The sequence below is a fragment of the Pleurodeles waltl genome, chromosome 1_1, assembly GCF_031143425.1.
Source record: "Pleurodeles waltl isolate 20211129_DDA chromosome 1_1, aPleWal1.hap1.20221129, whole genome shotgun sequence".
NCBI classification, from domain to species: Eukaryota; Metazoa; Chordata; class Amphibia; order Caudata; family Salamandridae; genus Pleurodeles; species Pleurodeles waltl.
Window position 1 is genome coordinate 941,096,995 of NC_090436.1, and position 21,459 is coordinate 941,118,453.

The following is a 21,459-nucleotide window of genomic DNA, read 5'->3' on the forward strand; positions in this document are numbered from 1 at the left end:
CCTCCTAGATTTTGAAATAAGAAATTAAGGCCTCGATTTAAGAGCGCCTTGTGCCATCCTAATGTCACATTAGCGTAATTTTTTTTACGCTAATGTGGTGTTAGGACGCCAAAAACGCTGCACCAGGTATAATGCATGCAAGGGGACGTTCTGGCACTAGGGGGCTGAACAAATGGGGCAAAGAAATCAGAGAGATTTATTTGCGTCATTTTTATCGGCATTTTTTACGCCTGCTAAAAGCAGTCATTATAGGGAGGCTCCCATTGTTTTCAATGGGCCTCTGGGTGCTTTGCAGGATTAGCGTCAACATTTTTTTACGCTAATCCTGCAAATTGCTGAACTAGCGTAAAAAAAGTATGACGCTAGTTCCCTATGTACCACCATGGTGCGCAGTATTTTAAATAAGGCTGCTAAGGGGTGCAAGAAAAGTGGTACTGCAGTAGGTGCAGCGCCACTTTTCATAAATCTGCCCCATAAAGTGTACTTTGAGTATGCCATTGCAATGGAGTGCTTTCTTTCTCACAGGAGCAGGAAGTGGCGGATTGACACTGGGACTCATTCAAAAACCAAGCTGTGCGCACAATTTCAACTTGAGTGTGAAAATAAAGCATTTACAAGAGAAAAATATCATTCCTTATTCACAGAATCAAGACTGGCAGAAGTTTTGTATTCTGCCAAATTAGGGTTAGTGGCAATGTCTGTGTTGCTTAAATGGTCAGAGAGCACACACAGTGTACACCTTACCCTAGTGGAGGGTGGCGTTTGCCTCAGCCTGCATGCTGGGATACCAACAATTGAGTTGGCTGGTTTCATTGTATTGGGGCACATACCATCTAACCCCACTGTGAAAAAGCTGTTCATATCCCATAATTAGGCATTTTCACACATGAATCTTATTTAGTGAATGCTGAAATCATGTGTTACATGGCCAATTTTCATGTGCCGTGTGGGCAATGTCCTCCCGGAGGAACCAATGACACTAGCCCAAGATCCGCCTTCATGATGCTTTTGCTTAAGCAACATCCCTTATAGCAAATTCTCCATACAATGCTCTGCAGTCGCTCTTAGACTATTTAGTGAATACATATTTGTATCTTCAGGAGTGAGAGTCCCGCTACAAAATCACGGAATGACCGAAACTCTGTCCCTTGATCTGACCATTAATATAGCCTTACAGCCCACTGCTACCTCAGGACTATAACTCTGATTCAGGGCCTTTACCAACCAGTATAGCCTGAGCCACAAGGGCTATAAAGCTATTAGAACATTCCACCCACTAATGGTACAATGTTCTAAATTAAAAAGGGAGAAACCTGAAGACAAACACTGGAATGTTGGATCTCCAAGCTCATTCCAGGCATTCTAAACCCCAGAGCATCTCCGCTGTCTTCAATGGAGCTCTGAACATTCTAGAGTTCCACTTTACAGTCAAATCCTATTTGGGTTGATCTGCCCAATGTCTTTCCTATAAAGCATCCCTGTGATCATCTGTGGATTCCCCCTTCTCCCTCCACTGAGAGTTGTATGTAAATTGGAAGGTCCCAGTAATTAAGTCTGAACTCTTTCTCCTGGAAAACACAGTTTTTTGCCAAACTGGCATTTAGCCTCCGTTCTCCAGTGTAAAAAGCAAATAATGTGTCTTGTGCTGGTTGGCCAAAGTTTAGATTTTGACCATGATATACTTTGTTACTCTTTGCCTACCCTCCACGTACCCCTCCGAACTGGATAAGAAGCATGGCCACAGCAGCAAATTGAACATGAAATGAATCCTGTTCATCTGAAGGTAAAGGGTGAGGTGAAGCACTGAAGGAATACTCTGCCTGGTGAGACTGCTCTGTTCCATAAAAGTGTAAAAGGGCACCAATGGCTCTCCCCTTTCCACTCTGGAAGCTTTCCTTTTAGCAGCTGCATCTTCCTGTGAAGACCTTGGCCCTTTTCCTCTCTTCCTTTGTATCGGGTAGTGGGGTTACATAGCCATTGGTCACGGAGTAGCCTAAGTGTTCATTGTGGGGTATAGTAAACCCCTGGGTCAGGAAGGCTTTGCTCTACAGAATTCGGTTATCATATGGATAAGGACAGCTGCAGTGATTCTCAGACCCGGTGTAAGGTGAGAGGCTTCACTTCGTTCTGTCTGCCCAGCATCGGTGGTTCTGCAAACAGTTGCTTGGCTGGATGTTCTGCAGGCGCTGCGGGGCATGGGGTGCAGATGGTGGCAGGAAGAATGCAAAGGTATGAAGGATGTCATTCTTTCAGCAGGTACACTTTCCTTGTCTGGTAGTTCCAAATCCAATATCTTGCCAGCCTCTTTCCTGTGACATCATTTCTTGTCTACATAAATAAGAAGGCTTGGGCTCGAGTAGGATGAGTTGCAACACATTTGTTCCCTGATTTTCCTTGAGGTTCATTAGCCATTCAGTTACTTTTTTGTCTCTTATTTTCGTCTCCCTTTTTCTGTAGCAGGATGCCTCTGAGATTCTGTCTTCCATAAGATTATATTTTGGACTCTTCGTCAACCTTGATTCCAGGTTGCTTTTTGTTCCTTGTTTCTCAACCTCAACATCAACTATCAACTGCTAACAGGAATTTCTCAAGCTGCTAGGAAGATTTCTAATGCAATTTATGGTTTTACCTTCTATCTGAAACACGCTTAATGAGGCACCTGACCATTTCACAAGCATTCAATTGTGTAGAGTGTCTTTGTGGCTACTGGGAGGAGCTGCCCTTTCGTCATCCAATCAAGAACAATACTAGAGAAACTTGCATTGCATCCAGTTCTTGACAAAATTTCACCAACATCTTCAAGTGCAGACAACTGGGAAATGCAAGGCTCGGATAGCCTACTACTGTTTGCAGTGTATTAAAGAATGGGTGACACAGCCATTTGATGTGAATTGCACTAGAATTTGTTCTTGAGTTTACGTGCATTGCAGTATTACAGTAATTCACGCCACAGAGAAATGCAATAACTGTAGGAGTGCCCTTAGTAAAAAAACACATGTTTAAGAGGTGAGCTCTCATTTTATGGCTATTTCTTGAAAAATCTTAGCTTTTCGACTCTACAGTGCGACATATGCCTGTACTTTCCTCTGTGCTGGCACACAAACTGCTGCAACAGTACACGTTCCTGCACATAAACAATCATCAATGGTTTTTTCCTCTTTCTATGTCTGCTGCAGAATGCAAACAAATAAGAAAAAAAACAAGGAGAAGTAATGTTATTTCTCCCTGTGGGGCCACTTTAACACCACCACTGAGGTGGCATAGGAATCTGACGCATTCCCAGCCTTGTAAATATGGAACTGTGTCAGATTCCATGGGTGTTGCATGGAACCACTCACAGCAACACCCATGGAATGCCCCTTTCACGCAGTGTTATGCGTGAAAGGTGGGTATATTTACAAGGGCATGAAAAACCATGCAAATATTGGCCGGGACACTGCGCCACTGGAGTGTAAAACAAAAATGACACTACAGCGGAGCAGTGTGCTGCTAGGGCCTTGTAAATGAGGCCCTATGTGTTGGTCCATGGTCAAGCGTTGTACATCTCGTTTGTGTTCTTAGGCCAGCAGTGGATACCTATAAGAATATTATTTATGTATGATATTTGTGTATATTATATTTGATATTGTATTGTGTTTCCTTTTAAAATATTTTCATTGTACTACTTTTATGGCCATTGGCTGAAATAAAATGTATACAACCCAACTCTACATCCTAAAACAGGATACAAAGTAGAACACCACTTCTGCCCACAAAGCTTCATGTATGGTCCGTCTTTTGACGGGAAGTAGTTTGTATTAAGAAGACAGATGCATTTCCATTTTAATTAATCAACAGTTCAAAGTCCATGCACTGCTTTGGAAGAATTCAAACTGCTCCACCAACAAACTAGCCCATCACTATGCAAAAGCAAATGCTATATACTTCATGAATTTCAGTTTCATCAACCGATGGCTGCTAATACAGGTTGACAGCAGCAAACGGCTTTCGGCTCTGGTGGGCCTCTGTCCCTCTTTCACTTTGTGAATACATTAGAACTGTTAGAGCCATTTTAAGCTGTCTCTAACCTTCTGATGTTTCAGCGGATTTGATGCATGATTACTTCTTGTTACTGATGAACGAAATGCCAATAAAGAAAGATTTATTTCAAGCTGTCTCTAACCTGGAAAGTGAAATGTACAAAGCTGAGCTGGTTTGACTAAGCCTGAAGAAAGACCACGTTAGAGCTGCCAAACATAATTAAAAGCAGCATTTATTTATATTTACATTTTTAGAAATTAAAAAGAATACCAGGACTCTGGGTACTTTTATGAAAATTGGATTTTAAATTGCAGACAGAGATAGACTGTCCATGTCAGCATGAAGACTGTTGGCCAAAGGGATTCCAGGGATTGATAGAGAAGAATTGATGACACTTACATTAGACCTGATCAATGGGGAGGACAGTATACTTCACTTTATGACCATTTTACTGCTAGAAAAATGCCAGCAATTATTTCAACCTTCTAACCATCATTTCCTATTTGCCTATCTACAATTCACAATGGGGGAAGTTGGCCTTATGTTTCAGGCACAGGCATCACATAAATAATATGGCCCATATAGCCAATTGAACATTTAAAATGTTGCCCAAGGTGTAGGGCTCTTGATCCGACAACTGTCTCTAATGTCATTGCACCAAACGTCTTGTAAAGCTAAGGTGGATCACCTTTTTACAAAAATGAGACAGGCAGGGCCCAACTGGTTACAGACAAGCTCAACTGATCAATTTCAGATTTATTAAAATGTTTGCATTATTGGGTGATTAAAATACCATTGTTTCTGGAATGGTACTGTTATGTTTTATGTTTGTACAATGGTAAAATAACTTGTTTAATACAATAGACAACTGGGGTAAGATGAGGGTGCATGTTCACTCCAAGTGGCTCTAAATTCTGCTTTATGCTGGTTATGGGGTGCCCCTTTCCTGCACCCTACTTAACTACAATCTTTGGTGGAATCCTTTATCACATTTTTGAAGAATCATACCCAAGCCTAAAATGATATTCCTGACAGGAAGTTCATTGTTAACATTGTAGGCAAGGGTCTCGATAGAGTAAAATGTCACACACAGGTCTTAAGCTCTCACACAGGACAATTTATTTTGGAATGCTCATTAAAACATGCTCAATTATGTATGTCCCATGTCAACTGGGCCATTACTGGTATTGGCGTTGACTTTGAGAGAACGCTGATTGACTGAATGTGCGTGAAGTACAGGCCTTCAATCTTATGAACAGTGGGTTTTGAAGATATGCAGTGCCCTCAGTTATACCACTGTTCTAGATCATTCCTTTGTGTCTTTATCTTTACATCAGTACATGTCATCCACAGATTATATATCCCACAGTACTAAAAATGCCCATTAGGTCAATGGATAACTATCTTATAACTTTCCTCTTCCTCCATGACACTAGAAAGGCAGTCAAACCAGATAAGCAGATCCACTGTTGAGACAGTGGTATCATTTAAGGACACACTGGGGTCTGAAGTGTCTCTTACTATGGATGAAAATTTGCAGGCCTGCCATTTACTAACTTTCTATAGGCAAAAACATCCCTCATTAAACATAGCTGGCTTAACTGGAAAAGATGTGGCACTGATGGCACCTTGTCAGTGTGCGCTGCAATAATGTTTCCTTACAAATAGCAATGTATTTACTTTTTTTTTGCTCTTTTATAGGGACTTTAGGAAGAAAAACATTTATTCATAAATAGAGATTTTGCAATCACTGCGGCCCTTTTGGGATCTCGCCACAGACCGTGTTAGCTGTCAGTCAAAGACAACGTTGTATACAATGTTACCTAGGCCCTCATTAAAAGTTTGGCAGATTTTGGTAAGAGGATACAGGATGGCTACAATTGTTGATTTAGATAGGTATTCCCCCACCAGATCTGCCAATTACAATAAATGGGACAGAATGGGAAATAGTAGAATGGACCGGGAGATGTTGAGTCCTTTACTGTTCGTTTTTTCATTTTTTCCTGATTCCAGAGAGAAAACGGCTGACAGTTTCAACTTTCTCTGAGCAAGCAGAAAGTGTGCGGGGAGCGAAGGGGAGGTATGGGGAGTGAGGGCATTATGTGCTCCTCCTGTGCTGCTGTAGGGGTCAGGATAGGGCCAGGCTGTGCAGCTACCGGTAGAACCTGCAGCACCAAACAGGTTTAGTGTCTCCGAGGCCAAAATTATCAGGTCTGAAGACCTGATACTGCCTGGCAAAGAGAGACTCATAAATGTAATAAGAGCCAGAGAATAGGCTTTGCATCCGTTCATTGCTTACGTCTGGATGGCTTTTTTTGCCCATTCCAACCCATACTTCTGATCTTCTGGACGTTCTCCCTATTACTGTATTTGTGCACCTTGGACAATTATATGCACTAGACTAGTTATTTCTGGTGAGTATAAATTATCTTTTGTGGTTTGGTAATATGAAAAGTATTTAACCTTTAAGACTTACTTTGAAGACTTCTCAGCTCAATTTGCTAACAATATTATGAGCCCAGGGCCTATCAACAAACTTACTCGCTTTATGCTTTATAAGGTAATTACCACCTTGTGCAGGTATTGCTGTATAGACCTGGACCTGACAGGATCTGTGAAGACTTGTGCAGCTCTCGTTCTAACCTCTGGGTGGCTTTCATCCATAGCATGACAAATATAGTGCTGAGAGATGGCCTGATGGCAGAACGGGGCAGCAAGCACAATTAGTAGGGATGCTGCTTCCTGCTAATTAAAGACATATCCAGGGCCACTGAAATTATGTGATTCTGCAGATGCTGCATTTTTGGAATAAGCATGGATATGCCGCATTTGCCACATAATCCATCACCTACTGCATAATCTGTAGATTTTAACAAAAAATAGTTTCAAGCTCAAATGATCCAAAAGTTACTAAAAAGGCAGAGACAGGTGTCACTGCCAGTAGAAGGCCCTTTGCAAAGGTTGACTGGTAACCTTTCTGTTGCTTGATGCTATAGTTAGGTGTTAAACTGATGCCAATGAGGTGTAAACTAAGCCCAGGGAGTGGTAACAAGTGTGGAAATGACAAAATAATGAAATAATACTATCACAAAATGTGCTTCAGTATATATATCACAAAATCTGCCTTTTCTTGCCACGTACATTAGTCAACCCTGTCTTAGAACGTGGCCCTCTTCTGTCGCATAATTCCAGTGGCCTTGCTTATATCCTTAATTAGGTCTATAAGCAAGATCTATGGAAATATCTAGCTTTCGGTTTGTGGCAATGGATACTAGAGGTGTCTTTCCTTATATATTTCCAAGCAGAACTTGGGAAGGAGACTAGAAATATGGAGCCTAGATTTAAGGTGCATACAATTGTTCTCAACAAAGTTGTCCCATATGACATTAACAGGTTGCCCAGATGGCCATGTATAATAGTGCAGGTCTGGAAAAACTGCTGAAGACAGTATAGAGAGGTTTGTTTGAGGCTACACAAGAAAGGCATTGTGGTAATAGCCAGGATAGTTTTGGGTAAGGTGGGGGGGGGGAACAGACATTCACCATTAGATCTCTGTTAACAAAAGATGTCAGACTATGTTCTAACCCTACCTCATTTTTAAATGGTAAAAAAATGTATTTTTGAAGTTTTAAATTCCCATTAATATAGAGTTTCTAAATTAAAGTCAAAGGTGCTCTCATCCACCTATTTGACAATGAAATGGTCTATCTTGAACAAGACAGGAAGAAGAATATAAATTTGTTCTAGGCGTACTATGACAAGAATTATATAATCAAAACAGAAAGACTAGAGTGTTAGTTATGGTTAGAATAAAACACAGTTCCCCAACATTAGGAACAATCGTAGTCACACTGAACAAGCTATATGGCTGATGCTTTTTGAGAACATAAATTGGTCTTGTGAGATAAAGCCAAGAAGACTGACTATTCTCTATCAAACTACAACTAAACCTTTGATAATCCTAAATTATAGTGCAGTGTCACACAATCAACCACAGATCTATAGGTTAGCCATTAAAAGGGGCAACAAAACACCAATCTGTCACCCATTTGTGAACCACATTAATACGCAAAACTGGTTCTAGGACGACTGTGGGCAGCCAATATGTTACACTCACAACAAAGTAATTCACTCAATGAACCTCCTGGTAATGAAGGCTCTCAAAAAGCCAGTTGAAACTGAATCCAATAGCATTATGTTACCAAGATATCAAGAGTATACTGTAAAACTAGGCACTAAATACTGAGTTATCCTGGAACTAGGAACTTTTATGTCAATGTTAGGCCAAACGCACTTCATTTGTCCTCAGTGATTTGCAAGTGCGTTAGCAAGGGTATTATTTCAATCAGATGCATTTGTAATATTTTGATGAGACAATAATTTGTGAGCACTACAGTCAAGACACTCAAACAATATTGTTAAATTACGGTATGAGAAACATCAGGCACACCCTTGCATAAGTAATTATATAATAATTTCCCGTAGCAAAGTTCAATTTACATTTCTGTAGAAAGGTATGTATAATTTGATAAAAGAAATGTAATAAAGAATTTCAAATTTAAGAGAATGCTGAAGATGTCACTATAACTGATCTCCTCTCATATTTATAGGAAATGGGGAACTTATACAAATTTTACATTTGCACGCTGATGGAAATAATGTTTGTGGTTTTTCGTAATGTCACAGAATATTTTAAGTATGGATGAAATTTGACGAATCCAGTGTTCTCTATATTTTTAAAAATATAGTGGCAACTAAAGATGTGCATAGTGAATATCAAGAATGTGTTTATGGATAATGACTATTAACCAATGCAGTGCATTTTAGAGACAATCGTAAGTATGTGCTTTTCCGCATTGTTTTAAACTGTGGAAGTGAACTAAACCGAAACAGCATGTTTTCTCACAGGATTGTGCTATCTGTCCCCGGAACACAATGTTTTCTAGCTTGATAGTTCTTCCAGTCTCCCCCCAAAGCATGTGCAATTACCTTTTCTGAAAAGAATTTGGCCGAAGCCACCATGTGTTTCTAGGGACCTTTCCTTCATCCTATCAAATGTGGCTCTTTCTGCAATAAGCCGGATTTGTTCTTCAGTTAGGGAAAGACCAAAGAATTCAGCTATTTTCTGGACTCCTCCAGCAAGGTTCTAAAAGTAGGAAGACACGGTACATATTATTTTTTGATTCACAAAGTCAATAAGGCAGGGTAGAAAAAAATTCCAAACAATACGTATGCTTTTTTCTCATTAAATATTCCATTTTACAACCGTCTGCTAAAGAAGTGTAACTGCGAATTAATTTGGGGTAGTGGATTAGTTGTGGCATTCATGTCATGAACAGGAACATACTTGAAAATAAAGTTGCCATGAGGTGGACACATATGTGGAATCAATGTTCAGTGAATGTTTTATTAGCAATATGTTGTATATGATTTCGTCCAGATTAGTTCGGATTAGGTGACTGTATTTTTCCCATGGTTAAGAAAGTCCACACATTAGGAGGAGAGGGCATGTGCTTTCTCTGTGATGTGTATATGAGAGCGCAGTTGATGTTAGTGGTGTCATGTCATGTTGGGAGTGTTCGGTTGGTGAGCAGTAGTGGGTGGAACGCAAGACGCAGCTGCACACACATTCTTTAAGAGACAGGTATGAGAGCTGTACTGCCAAATTAGGTTCACATATGGATTAGGAATCCTATGGACACATTTGGGCTTCTCACAGGAGGAACCCAGTCTTAGAGACAATAAAAAACAGTTAATACAAAGATGGGATCCATTTATATACCTTCAGGAGAGAATACATCCAACAAATCCAATTTTTCCTGTGTAAAATTCATTTTTTAAGAGTTTACTTTAACAAAGGTGTTTTCATAATCATTAGGTTAATTCTTGTGCAGGCTGTATTGCATTATGGCTGGTGGTGAACATTCTGAAATAATCCGTTGTTAGAAATGGGGTATCTAGTTGGCAGAGGTATTCACCTTTGTCCAAACAGGGATCAAAACCTAGTCAGAGCAAGTCACACACAATCCAAATTATCCTGTGCCCAGCCTCTGGTAGCTTGGCACTGAACAGTCAGGCTTAATTTAGAAGGCAATGTGTAAAGTATTTGTGCAATAAATCATTCAGTAACATGGTGAAAACACCAAAAAAATACACCACACAAGTTTAGAAAAATATAGGATATTTTTCTGGTTAAATTAAGATCAAAACAATAAAGATTCAATAAGCACAAGTTGAGATATCACTTTGCAAAATTAAAAAGAGTCTTAAATCTTAGAAATCAGCAGTTGTCTCTTGTTTGCACAAAGTACCTGGTTTGCGTAAAAAATAACATGCACGGAGACCGCAGAGGAGGAGATGCGTGGAAAAAATAGGGTGTGCGTCGGAATTTCCGGCGCAGCACAGACGATGCGTTGTTTCTTTCCACGCTGCAAGGGGCTTTGCAATTTCCGGCATGCAGTCTTGGTTCATCACTGTGATGCAGGGATCTTTTGATGTCCAGGGATGATGCGGGGAAAATCCTGGTCATGTGGGACGAACTCACAGGTGTTTTGTCAATCCGATAGGGAATGCATTGAATTTTCAGTTGCATGGCAGGCACTGCGTCGATACTTCACCCAGAAAGTCGGGCTGCGTTGTTCCAGCTTGGCTGTGCATCGATCCAGTAGGGCTGTGTGTCGAATATCCAGTCACAACGCAGGCGCTACGTTGAATCTTCACTCGGGAAGTCAGACTGTGTCATTCCGGTTAGGCTGTGCGGCAATTTTCTCGTCACAAGGCAAGCTGGGTGTCATTTCTGGCAGGCTGTGCATCGATTTTCTATGCACAAGAAGTTTCCTTGAAGAGATGAAGTCTTTTGGGCCCTGAGACTTCAGAAAACAGGAGGCAAGCTCAATCCAAGCCCTTGGTGAGCACTTCTAAGAGGCCAGCAAGGCAGCAGGGCAACAGCAGGGCAGCAGCAGGGCAGCAGTCGTTTACAGCAAAGCAGTCCAGATGAGTCGTTTGGGCAGCCAGGCAGTTCCTCTTGACAGGTTGCAGGTTCAGGTCCAGCAGTGTCTGGCTTCGTAGGGTCAGGGGCCCAGTTTATATACCCCAAAATGCCTTTGAAATGGGGGAGACTTCAAAGAGTGGTTTTGAAGTGCACAAGGTCCCCTTTCAGTACAGGTCTGTCTGCCAGGGTCCCAGAAGTGGGTTTGGCAGTCCATTGTTGAGGGCAGACCACTAACCTTTGAAATGTAAGTGTCAGGCCCTCCACCCTTCCAGCCCAGGAAGGCCCATTCAGTATGCAGATGACTGCAGGTGTGACTGAGTATCCTCGGTTTGTGGTTGTCTTGGTGAAATGGACAATGGAGCTGTCAACCAGCCCAGACGTGGTTTGGAGACAGGCTGTAAGGCACAGATGGAATTTAAGTGCAGAGAAATGCTCACTTTCTAAAAGTGGCATTTCCAAAATAGTAATATAAAATCCAACCTCACCACAAGCAGGATTATGTGTTACCATTCTGACCATACTAAATATGACCTGGCTACCCCTTTCTGATCAAAATCTACCACTCAAACAGTATATGAGCGTAGCCCTAATGTCCTGGAAAACCATTTTAGGAGTTTCCCACTACCAGGACACATAAACCACATATGTACATGTCCTGCCTTTTAACTACATAGCACCCTGCCCTATGGGTTACCTAGGACCTACCTTAGGGGTGACTTATATGTAGAAAAGGGGGAGTTTAAGGCTTGGCAAGTACTTTTAAATGCAAATTAAATGAAACTGCACACCCGTGCCCTGCAATGGCAGGCCTGAGACATGGTTTAGCAACTACTTATGTGGGTGGCACAACCAGTTCTGCAGGCCCACTAGCAGCATTTAATTTACAGGCCCTAGGCACATTTAGTGCACTTTACCAGGGACTTGTAAGTAAATTAAATATGCCATTTGTGTATGAGCCAATGTTACCATGTTTAAGGGAGAGAGCATATGCACTTTACACTTGTTAGCAGTGGTAAAATGCAAAAAGTCATAAAACAAGCAAAAATGAGGTCAGAAAAAGAAGAGGAGGAAGGCAAAAAGTTTGGGAGTGACCCTGCAAAGAGGTCATTTCCAACACCAGTCCTTTGTCCAATTGTAAATTAATTACATTGATAGTACTGAAAAGTTGTATGTGGACAAGTGTATTACAAAGACAAATGCATCACCTAGAAAAACTTCTCTTCTAGATACGTTCTACGCACAAGGTATGCAACTTTGAAATTTGGTATATTGTTTATGTTTTGCCCTTTTACATAGCACAAACTTGGCGCAAGGGCATTAAACCGCTTTAGCGGAGAACCATATTCAGATTACTTTTCTTTTAGGCACAGAGAGATTAAGGGGCAGGATTATATGTTGGCAACAGAGATTTCACACCACCAATATGAAGGTCCACCAGCCATATGTAGATGCAGGCAGACCTTCGGTTTGGCTACATTTGTGACTACTCTGTCACTGCCACAGCCAAACCTCTCTGACAGCCCAACAGAGTAAGGGCTTTTGGAGAAATGGGTACATGTCCACCTGTCCAATTTAGAAAGGTAGGCATGTAACCATTTTTTTTTACTGTTTGTCACTGCCAGGCAAACCCTGGTGGTGAGGGACAGTAAAATGTGAAAAATGCTCCACCCGCCATGGGAGATGACTCCTATGGCAAGGAGAGCAATATGTTTTTTATTTTCAAAAAGAATATCACATTTCAGATTTTTCTTTAAAATAAATGTTTGGTGCAGAGTCCCATCATGCTGACTCAACCCTGCACCAAACAATGGTATACATTGACAGGAACCACAATGATGGAGGTTCCTACCAATGCAAAATAAATGTACCAACTTGGTGGTCATTTATAAAGTTGGCAGGTGGTCCTTCCGCCAGGGGAATGGAGTGCCCTGCTCTGTTCTCCTGGTGGCACAACGGGTTGTCCTCTGATATAAATACATTGACCCATAAGTAATTTTCTCAGATAAATATTAACCCAAAACTGCTTGCTCAACTCCAAAGTGTGCAGCTCTGGCTGTTAGGCCACATCTACTCTCAAGAAATCTTCCAGTGTGATATCAATTAATTATTTAATAATCCGAAGGCACGTGGACACCTAGGCCCTAATTTATACTTTTTGACGCAAACCTGCGTTCGCGCAGGTTTGCATCAAAAAGTATACCGCCGGCTACCACCATTCCTGGACGCCAGCCGAGCGTTATATTTAAGCTATGATGCTAGCCGGGGTTAGGCCCAGTTAGTGTCAACATTATTGATGCTAACCGGGAGGGGAAGGCGTAGGGAAAATTGGAGGTTGTGCGTGAAAGAATGGCGCTAGTCAGGTTAGAGTAAAAAAAATTACTCTAACCAGATTAGCATCAATATTTCCACGCACAACCCCAATGTACATGACTCCTGTCTAAGTAAAGACAGAAGTCATGCCCCCCAGCCCAATGGCCATACCCGGGGGCATGGCCTTTGGGCACAGTGCCATGTAGGGGGGCCCATGTTAGGCCTCCCATGGCACTTTGCAAAAAAAATAAAAATACTTACCTGGACTAACCTGGGATGGGTCTTCCATCCTTAGGTGTCCTCCAGGTGTGGGTGCGGGTGGGTGGGGATGTCCCTGGGGACAGGAAAGGGCACCTGTAGGCTGTTTCCATGGTCTATAACCATGAAAAAAGGCCCACAGGACCCCTAATGCCTTCCCATACCCAGGCGTTAAATAATGGTGCTAAGCAGGCTTAGCACCACTACTTAAGGCCCTCCTCCTCCCATGCATGATTTTTGCATGGGACAATAAATAAGGCACTAGGGCCTTTGAGTCATTTTTTGCCAGGGAACGCCTACCTTGCATCTCATTGATGCAAGTTAGTTTTCTTCAGGCAAAAAATGACTTTATCTCCAATATTTTGGTGCTAGACATGTCTAGCATCAAAATATAAATATGGAGTTAAGTTTGTGCCGGATTTGCTTTAAAAAAAATTATGCAATTCCGGCGCAAACAGAGTATAAATATGGCCCTAGTCTGCCATTTGCCTATTGCCTCCAGTTCCTGGTTTCTCCATTCTGATCTAGTGACACAGCTGCTGGCCAGGTTTTCCCACTTGACCGAGTAGAGACAGCGGCTCTGATCCTCCTAGACCTCTCAACAGCCTGTGATACCATCTCCCACTACACACTCATCATAAAGGCTTCACAACATAGACATCCAAGGAGCCGTTCTCAAATGGATCTCCACTTGCCTCCAAGGAAGAATGCAAAAAGTCCAGTTTCCTCCCTTCACCTCTGAACCCAAGGAAATCATTGGTGGAGTACCCCAAGGATCATTGCCCAGCCCCATCCTCTTTAACACTTGTATGACACCTCTGGCCAGCAACACCAAAACCCACAGACTCAAAGTCATGTTTTGTGCTGACGACACACAACTCTTCCTTCCCCCTTCCAAGGACATCACCAACCCAAGACCAACTTCCACAACTATATGACAGATGCCACCAACTGGTTGAATGACAAGTGCCTGAAGCTCAACATTAACAAGACAGAGGTACTGATTTTCGGAAACAAAATCTCCCCCTAGAATGCATCCTGGTGGCCCTCAGAACTCTGACATACTCCTACCCACACTGACTACACTAGGAACCTAGGCATCATTCTGGACAACAAGCTAACCATGACAACTCTGTCTCTTCCTCCTACTTCTCCATCTTTTACATGCTTCAAATGATATTTAAATGGTTACCCCAAAGCTCCATACGCACTATCACCCAGGCTCTCATCTCCAGCCAAATGGTCTATAGCAATGCTCTCTACGCAGTGATCGCAGCTCGCCTCCTTCAATGACTATAGACCATTAAGAACGCTGCAACCAGACTCATCGTGGATCTCCATAGACAAACCCACATCGCCCACTACCTCAGAGAGCTCCACTGACACCCTCTACAGAAAAGATACCCGTTCAAACTCCTGACCCATGCATACAAGGCCCTACACAACCGCGAACCCACCTACTTGAACCACCGCTTGAACTTTCATTAGTCCACCAGACACCTCTGCTCTGGGTCTGTTTCTCTAACCCTCACCCCCACATCCGACACAGCAGATGTGGAGGTCGCTCCTTCTCCTACCTAGCAGCGAACACATGGAATTAGCTACTCGTTCATCAACCGACCTCACCCATCTCATCCAGAATTCCGAAAGTCCCTGGAGACTTGGCTATTCGGCTAATCAACTAGACTCTGCAAGCGCCTGGATACCCTCACGGGAGACAAGTAGTGCTCTACAAATATACTGATTGAGAAAATAATATTTATTTTTAACATTGACTGTGTTTATCTGTTGTTAATCTACACAAGATCACAATATTGCTTAACTTCCCTTTGAAGTAGAAAACAATGGCGTACCAATTGCAGACGCAGACATTTGGGAGAAATTTGCCCACCTTACAGAACAGCAAGTGCAGGATCTTATTCTTACTAAGAAATCTGGGAACCTCTCATATCCTTTCCCCCTAGAATTCTTCAACTTGTACCCGACATCATCTCAAAACACCTTACAGCTGTTTACAATACAGTTACTTCAATTTATCGGAATCTGCCTTGAATACTGCCTGAGAATACATTAGAATGATCATCGAAGGCAGTGGTGTGGCTGCCCTAATTTTGTTGGATCTTTCGGAGCTTTTGATACCATCGCCATTCCATGCTTGTGACCCACTTAGCACAGACAGGGGTCAGGGACAAGACTGTTGAATTGTTCAGCTCCCTTTTGACTGACAGGTCCCAAACTGTTGCCATCAACAATTTCATTTCTAAACCTTTTTCTTTGCCATGTGCAGTACCGCAGGGGACGGCTTTAAACCCTACACTATTTAATCTCTATACATTGCCTCTTGTTCATCTGATTAGATTGTTTGACCTCTCTGCCATGTCACATGTTAATGACACACAAATAATAGTATCCACTTCTGAGAATGTACAAGACGAAGCTCCCAATTTTCAGAACTGTATGCGAGAACTAGGGTTTGAATGAAAAATAATTGCCTTAGCTTATGCTGAAAAGAACAAAGCTCTCCTTTTTGGTACAGGGCCTTTCATCCAGTCCTCTTCATGGTGGCATAACAAGTTTGGTAACTTTCCAGTTTTAGTCAAAGTAGCAAAAAAGCTGGGTGTGGTGTTCGATGACGTGCTTACCCTTGCCACCTAGATTAATCAAGTCACGTCATCATGCTTCAACATCATTATCCTTAGAACCCTCACTAAGCCCCACCTTAATTCCCCTAGTCCCCTCCTATTTCATACTAAGTATTCCCATTTTCCAGCAACTCTCCCAGGTTCCTCCCACATTTACAATTAACACGTATACACACATGTGGAAACCTCTGCAACAGGAGCTCTGCATCGAAAAAAATAGGAGCGGCAGAGGCAAAGGTCTCCATGGGTAGGTCTGTGAAAAGCTTTTTTGTAGTACATGAGTAATACTATTGTAGTACTATTAAAGGTAGTAAAAAGAGCAAGTTGTGAATTGATCCCTCTGTGTGTCTGACTGTATATGTGAGTAGCTGCCTATACAAGGATCAGAAGGGAAACATAACTCCCTTTCCTCACCCTCCTGTATCTTCCCTCTAGCCAATGAAAACCCTCCCATGCCTTCTTCTCACCTCAATTCACAGTGATTCCCATCCTCATCATTCTGCTTCCTTTGTCTTTACAGTGACCTGCTCTCCAACACTCTTGCATTCTCTTGACACAGACACCCTCCCTCTCCCTGCTGTCTCTTCTCTCCGTCTCTCCAATGACTTGCTCCTTAACCCTCCATCCTCTCTTCAGTGACTCTTCTCCATCTCTGCCCCTCTTTCCCAAGCGAGTGACAGGCCTTTTTCATCCTACCTCTCTACTGACTCTCTTCTCCCTTCCTTCTACACTACCATAATTTCCTCACACTCCCCCCCTGGTGACTTCATTCTTCATTCACATAAGCTTTATTCGACCAGCTGACCATCAAAGCAATACAATACAATACAGAATAAATAAACATCATAAATGATATCATAACCAAATTTAAAAGGGAGTAAAATCCCTGTTTGCCCAACTTAAACAGTTAAAATAATTGTAAATAAAAATTACGTATACGCCATGCCGCTACTAAAAACTTGCTTACAGCAAAAATTATCACATTCAAATTATGGCTTTTTAAAATTCTCAAAGCTAAAACACATTTTCTTAACTTCAATTCCCGACAAATTTTGCAGATCCATTTAAACCTTGGGATTGAGTAAACAGGACAAAAAAAGCATAAACTGTTTCAGAGGCATTGCCACACACAGGGCAAATATCAGAACTTGAATTGGATCCCCATCTGCTCGTCAAGGCCGTCAAAGGTAATCTTCCAAATCGAAATCTAGCATACAAGCTTTTACCTAATAGGTCAGGTATTAAATCTAAATATGGTTCGAACTCTGGGTACCATTTAAAATCAATAAACAAATTAGTTAAACGACCATTAGATTTGTGGGAAATGTAGTTATTGCGTGTATAGGACCAGTAAGCTCCCTTCAATACTTTTACATGGGACTTCACAAGTTGATGGGGATTCTCCCAAAAGTCTCTCAATCCCAACGTACAAAACCAACTGAATACGTGTTTGATCCATGGGATGGAGATGGAATTAGGACATTTTAACAATTCTAAAAGAGAAGACTTATATACGGCTAATTCGGGGACTATCCATAACCTCACCCAATACAACAAAGGGGGTAAGATAATTAGGTCAGCCATTCATTTTAACCCTAGATCTAGAAATACGGGAATTAATGGGGTGCTAATGAGGCAAGCGCATAAAGCCCGTGCAAAGCTATTCTCAATTTTGGTTATTCTGCTACTATCTGACATAACCCAAATCTCTGCGCCATAGGCAGCAGCACCCTGTGCCTTAGCCACATAAATCTTTACTGCTGGGGACACAACTTTAGCAATCGTACTCCTATAAAGGCGCAATATGGATGCTGCCCGATGTTGCAAAAGCCCTGCACTCTTGCCGACTTGTTCCTCCCAGAGGAGTGAATCTGTGAGCCTCACACCCAGATAATCAATGGAGCTAACCTGGTCCAAAATAACACCATCTAACCTAATAGTACATTTCTTCCGGAGGCCAGAGCAAAGCACCATCAATTTCGTTCTCTTCAAGTTCAACTCTAGACCAAAATTCCAACAGAATGAATTAAATCTGTGCACGAGAATTTGTAAACCCATAGGGGTTTTCGAAATCAATAGGGAATCATCCGCAAAAAGGAGAATAGGGATTTTCTGATTGACTAGAGTAGGAGCATCATTCTGACATGCCATTAGATCTTGGACCACCTCATTAATAAATAGAGAAAACAGAAGTGGTGCAAGCACACAGCCCTGACGGACACCTCTTTTAATGGGAATTTTGTTAGTCAATTTACCTTGATTGCCCCATCTTACTTGCGCATATGTGCCTTCATGCATGCGTTTCAATAGATGAATAATATTAGCTGGTGTCCCTATTTTGTATAACACTCCCCAAAGCTTTTCTCTTGGGACCAAATCAAAAGCAGAGCGCAAATCAACAAAAGCAACATATAAAGTTTGCTTTGCCAAAACTACATATTTCCAATGTAGCACCGCCAGTCTAAAGGCCTGGTCAACCGTACTATTTCTAGGCCGGAACCCTGCTTGAAGCAGTGAAAGGATCTGCTGTTCCGTAACCCAGCTCGATAATCTAACTAGCAGCTGTTTGGCAAAGATTTTTGGAAAATTGTCAATTAAACTGACCGGTCTGTAGTTGGTTGGGAGATTTGTATTACCCTTTTTATAGATGGGGATAATTTCTGCTCCCTTCCACGTCTCAGGGATCTGTCATCCTTTTGTGATTTTATTTGACAGTAGGTTGATATACCAGGTCCATATGGATAGCTCTGATTTATCAAGATCGCCTGGGATTTTATCAGGACCTGGGGCTTTACCTGACTTCAAGGAGTTGATAGCATCTGCCTTCTAAAGAGAAACAAATTTGACTCTCAGGGTCATATAGACTCCCATCAGGTGAAGAAATGGCAAGGTTAGCATTTAATAAAATATGGGGGTCTAATCCCACGTTATCACAGTTAAAAACCCCAGTGGAGGTAGTTCCCTTATAAAGAAGAGAAAAGTGCTCCACCCAACTTCTGGGTTGAATATGGTTCCTTAGATTAGACCTATCCCCTCTCTCATGTTTAGTCAGCAATTCCCCAAAAAGCGTATTATTATTTGCTTTTGTAGCATCCAACAACTCCTGCCAAACAGAATCTTCCCAAGATTTCTTTGATTGTAGAATTGTCTTTTTAAACATACATCTTGCTTGTTTAATCGCCCCCGGGGTCCTGACCTTAATAGCCTTTTTTAGGCCGGACTTGGCCCTCATACACAAATCATTAAGCCATCTACTGTTAGTCGCAACCCCGCGTCGCAGGCTTGCCGTAGCCACCTTTTTGTAAAAAATCCTTTGAAGTTTGACCATCATATCTTCGTGAATACCAAGAAGTGGGATGACCTCAGAATCGAGATCTTCATAGGCTGACAAATTATCTAAAAACATTTGGTAAATCTCACGTAACAAATAGGGGTTCGACCTAACTTTGGGCCACCTCACCTTTGTATAAGCATTATTCAAAATAGATGGAGGGACCATTGTTGGTTGCGTGTTCGAGGTTCTACCAAAGATATTCCCTGAAAGGGTAAGCAACAGGGGGAAATGATCGCTCTCGCACCTGGAATCTACCCTCATATCTAGCAGCAACGCCCAAAGATGCACATCCACCAAAAAATAGTCAATAACACTGGTCAAGGAACCTCGTTGAAATGTAGGTGCAAAATTTAGATCAGAAGGAGTTCGGCCATTACAAGCCCTTAGGCCAAACTTTAAACATAATGTAGCAAGCTGTGCTGCAACACGAGAGCGTAGGCAAGGGCTATCACCATTCAATTGTGCAATCCCCCATAATTCGTCCTCCTCCACAGTCAAATCACTAAGAAACGCAGAGGGTTCGAAAGTACAATTTACATCCCTGGCAATAATTAAATAGGAGTTAGTTTGTATAGTATCTAAAAAGTCAGAAAGTAAAGTTAAAATATGTGATTCTGATCCACGTGAAACAGATCGGGCATAAACATTAATAAAAGTTATGGTAAAATTCTGTTGGAATTTTTTTTGTAAACCCATCAAGTTGGGACAGTCAAATTTTAAAACCTTATAATCACATTGAAGTTTTAAATTTAAGAGAATTAAAAGTCCCCCTTTTGCGCGACCGGTTGCTTTCTCAGATGGCTGTGCAGGGATATTAAAAGAAAGAAACCCATCCATACTAATTTACTAATTTGGCCCTCAACCCAGGTTTCTTGGAAAAGACACACATCTTGAGACTTTATGTAAGCAACCCAATCCATATCGTCCAGTTTCCTAGCAAGGCCAGCAAGATTCCAAGTCATGATGGATAAACCATTAGTGTCCATTTCAGTCTCATAGGTTGAGGGTGGAGCATCCTTATAGTTCGACTCATTAGCGATGGTCTTGTCAAAATTATCTATTGTAGATTCCTCTAAATTGTCCTTATTAAGAGCTTTCTGGGCGGAAGACGGTCATACAGGACCATGGTGCATAAATTTGCCTTCCTCCCTAGAGCCTCTCCTATTAACATGGGCAGTGGAACCAGGCACAGGGACCTGTTTTGAATCAGTTAGATTAGAAACTAGCATAATGCCTCCTCCTTTTAGCCCCTTGTACTGAAACGTACGTGCAACAAAGTCAATGAGTTGGTCTGCCAAAAATTTGTCCAAAAACACAATCGAAATTACATCGAAATTTAACCCAGAGGGGCTCCATCTTTCAGTTTTTAGAATATCCGAACGTATAACTGAGAGGCATTCCTGTCGATGACGTAGCCAGTGAATAACCTTATTAAGCCTAGACTCATGATCCTCAACAGACCTGGATGACAACTTTGGAACATTAGTTAAAAAAAGAGTATTGGCTCTGTGCCTAAGACCAATCCTAATTGAAGGCACATCTAGAGCACTATTAATTCCTTGAGAAGAAATAATGCAGGCTGGATCCTTAGTCGGAGGATTGACAGGCAACCTATTAGTAATGGGAGAAGGGCTGCCCTTATTATTTGGAATATTGGTAAGATTATGCCTCGTAGTAGAGTGACAATTCAGTGGGGCAAGGAGACTACCAGCAGTGTCAACACCATCCATTGCCATAGCTCCACCGAGGGGAATGCTATTGCACCCAGGGTATTTACTTTTAGAATAGGTAATATGAGGAAATAAATTATCCCCTGCGGCACTCCTATAAGAGCCAGTTCTCTGGGCATGGTAAGTTGGCCCCTCGCATACATTAATATTAGATGAAACTAATTTGGCTGCCAA

At 41.8% G+C, this 21,459-nt stretch overlaps 1 protein-coding gene across 2 annotated transcripts in view; it reads right to left on the minus strand.

Annotated features, from left to right (window-relative positions):
* LOC138289403 (sulfotransferase 6B1-like) overlaps positions 1-21,459 on the minus strand; it is a 114,614-nt gene that overhangs the window by 9,226 nt on the left and 83,929 nt on the right. The window contains exon 6 of one of the 2 annotated variants that reach the window (XM_069230170.1): positions 9,010-9,166. The exons of the other annotated variant lie outside the window; for it this stretch is intronic. Coding sequence (XP_069086271.1) covers positions 9,010-9,166 — 157 coding nt within the window. The remainder of the gene's footprint in view (positions 1-9,009; positions 9,167-21,459) is intronic. 2 annotated transcript variants of the gene reach the window in all.